Source organism: Hibiscus syriacus, unplaced genomic scaffold (assembly GCF_006381635.1).
Source record: "Hibiscus syriacus cultivar Baekdansim isolate YM2019G1 unplaced genomic scaffold, ASM638163v2 tig00116962_pilon, whole genome shotgun sequence".
Classification (NCBI taxonomy): domain Eukaryota; kingdom Viridiplantae; phylum Streptophyta; class Magnoliopsida; order Malvales; family Malvaceae; genus Hibiscus; species Hibiscus syriacus.
In genome coordinates this window covers 5251751-5254365 of record NW_024063488.1, presented here as the reverse complement: position 1 = coordinate 5254365, position 2615 = coordinate 5251751, and the positions used below count along the sequence as shown (strand labels likewise).

The following is a 2615-nucleotide window of genomic DNA, read 5'->3' as shown; positions in this document are numbered from 1 at the left end:
TGGTATACGTTAATTTGAAGTTAAGCCTCACACGATATTCGGTTTTGTCAATCAGCTAAGGTCCATTTGACAAATTCACCACGTGGCCATCCATTGCGTGTCTGGGATGTATTTTGCCACCACCTAACCTCCATCCCGCAACTCTATTTATACCCCATTTTCTTCGTCCTCCCCAAAGCTCACTTAATTATTTTCTCCGATTCTCTCTCCTTACACGCTTTCTTTTCTTTTGCTAAGGCTGAAGGACCAAAGCACAAAACATACTTTCTCAGTTCTGGTTTTACACTTTAAAAAGCTATGGCTTCTTTCACGCGTAGTTGGGCCAAAGCCCAGATTTCCCATCCTCTTTCGTCTTCCTCAACAGCACATTTGGACTACTCTCCAACATCTATCTCTTGGATGAAACGGCAGTCCAACAGAACCTACATCGTGCACTCGGCTTTGCACTCTCCTTCAGTCCTCCATTTCCCTAAACAAACATACCAAACCCCCTTAATCCCCATAGACGACAAGTCTGTAAATGTAGAAGCGAAACCTAAATCCCACCGCCACCTGCAGTGGAATCTCCTCCAAAGAGCGGCGGCCAAGGCCCTTGACATGGCTGAAAACGCTTTGGTCCCACTCGAGCTTCAACACCCACTTCCTAAAACAGCTGACCCACATGTGCAAATCTCCGGGAACTTCGCTCCCGTCCCTGAACAACCCGTGAAGCAATCTCTTCCTATCACCGGCACCCTCCCTTCTTGCATCAACGGCGTTTACCTTCGCAATGGAGCCAACCCTTTATTCGAGCCCGTTGCCGGCCACCACTTGTTCGACGGTGACGGCATGGTACACGCCGTCACCATTGATAATGGTAACGCCAGCTATGCCTGTCGTTTCACTGAGACGCAAAGATATTTACAAGAGAAAGAATTGGGGCGACCTGTTTTCCCGAAAGCAATCGGTGAATTACATGGCCACTCAGGGGTTGCCAGGCTCTTACTTTTCTACGCGAGAAGCCTTTTCGGCCTTGTTGATGACAAACATGGAACTGGGGTAGCTAATACTGGCTTAGTCTATTTCAACAGTCGACTTCTAGCTATGTCCGAAGATGATCTTCCGTACCACGTGCGCATCACTTCCTCGGGCGATTTAGAAACAGTTGGAAGATACGATTTTGATGATCAACTTAAATCCACAATGATTGCGCACCCCAAAATCGATCCTTTCTCCAAGGAACTCTTCGCTTTGAGTTACGCTGTTGTCCAAAAGCCTTACTTGAAGTACTTCAGGTTTCACCCTGACGGCACAAAATCTCCAGATGTGGAGATCCCTCTATCCGTGCCGACCATGATGCATGATTTCGCCATCACCGAGAATTTCGTGGTAATCCCTGATCAGCAAGTGGTGTTCAAGCTACAGGAGATGATTACCGGTGGGTCGCCCGTGATTTACGACAAGAACAAGAAGTCTTCCTTCGGGATCCTTCCTAAAAATGCAAGTGATTCCAAGGATATTATATGGGTTGAATCCCCTGACACTTTCTGTTTCCATCTATGGAACGCTTGGGAAGAACCGGAATCTGATGAAGTTGTGGTGATTGGTTCATGCATGACACCTCCCGACTCTATTTTCAACGAATGTGACGAGAATTTGAAAAGTGTTTTGTCCGAAATTAGGCTTAACCTGAAGACGGGTAAGTCCACGCGCCGCCCAATAATCTCGGAATCAGAGCATGTGAACTTGGAAGCTGGAATGGTGAACAGGAACCAGCTTGGAAGGAAGACACGGTACGCTTACCTTGCCATTGCTGAACCATGGCCAAAAGTGTCGGGATTTGCCAAGGTTGATCTTTTTACTGGAGAGGTAAAAAAACACTTTTACGGTGATCGAAGATATGGTGGGGAGCCGTTTTTCTTGCCTCGAGACGACAATTGCGAATCAGCTGAAGATGACGGTTATATTATTTCCTTTGTTCACGATGAGAAGAACTGGAAATCAGAGCTCCAAATCGTGAACGCCATGAATTTACAGCTCGAAGCTTCAATTAAATTACCATCCAGGGTTCCATACGGGTTTCATGGCACGTTTATAGACGCCAAGTCCTTGGCAAATCAAGCTTAGTTAACCGTAAATTAAGAGTACCAAAAAAAAGAGGCTTTACTGTACAGGGAAATTTTTGCCAGGCTCTTCCGGGAAATCAATTTTTTTGGGGTTAAGAGTTTTTTTTACCCTATCTAGCCTGTAGCTTTTTAGCAATGTAGCTATAGAATTTGAGCTCAGGCTCAGCCCTCGGGAGGATTCTGTTTCCTTTCTTTGACACAGTTCCAAAGTGTAGACAAAACAAGAACAGAGTTTGCCTCTTTCCTCTGATCCAAATTCTTTTTAACTAATTAAGTCGCATATAATTTTAGGTTCATGCTCGTTGGATTTTTTATTATCTTAATCTACAATTATTCTTTGAATAATGTTGTTCACGTTTCAGTTTGAAGTATATAACTTGCTTTTTGTCTTTTGGGTTTGGCGGCTACAGTTGACCTTTTTTTTTTCTCCTTGTCTGCGTATATGGAAGAGCTTCCCGAGTCAAAAAGCACATCATGTATAGCTACCATGGTCGATCGAAGACTTTAACT

General features: G+C 44.7%; 1 protein-coding gene across 1 annotated transcript; it reads left to right on the top strand.

Moving 5' to 3' along the window:
* Positions 1-288: 288 nt before the first annotated feature.
* Positions 289-2163, top strand: LOC120190742 (9-cis-epoxycarotenoid dioxygenase NCED2, chloroplastic-like). Its single transcript, XM_039193778.1, has one exon. It carries the CDS (start codon positions 298-300, stop codon positions 2104-2106), a length of 1809 nt encoding a protein of 602 aa, XP_039049709.1. The 5' UTR covers positions 289-297; the 3' UTR covers positions 2107-2163.
* Positions 2164-2615: the final 452 nt, after the last annotated feature.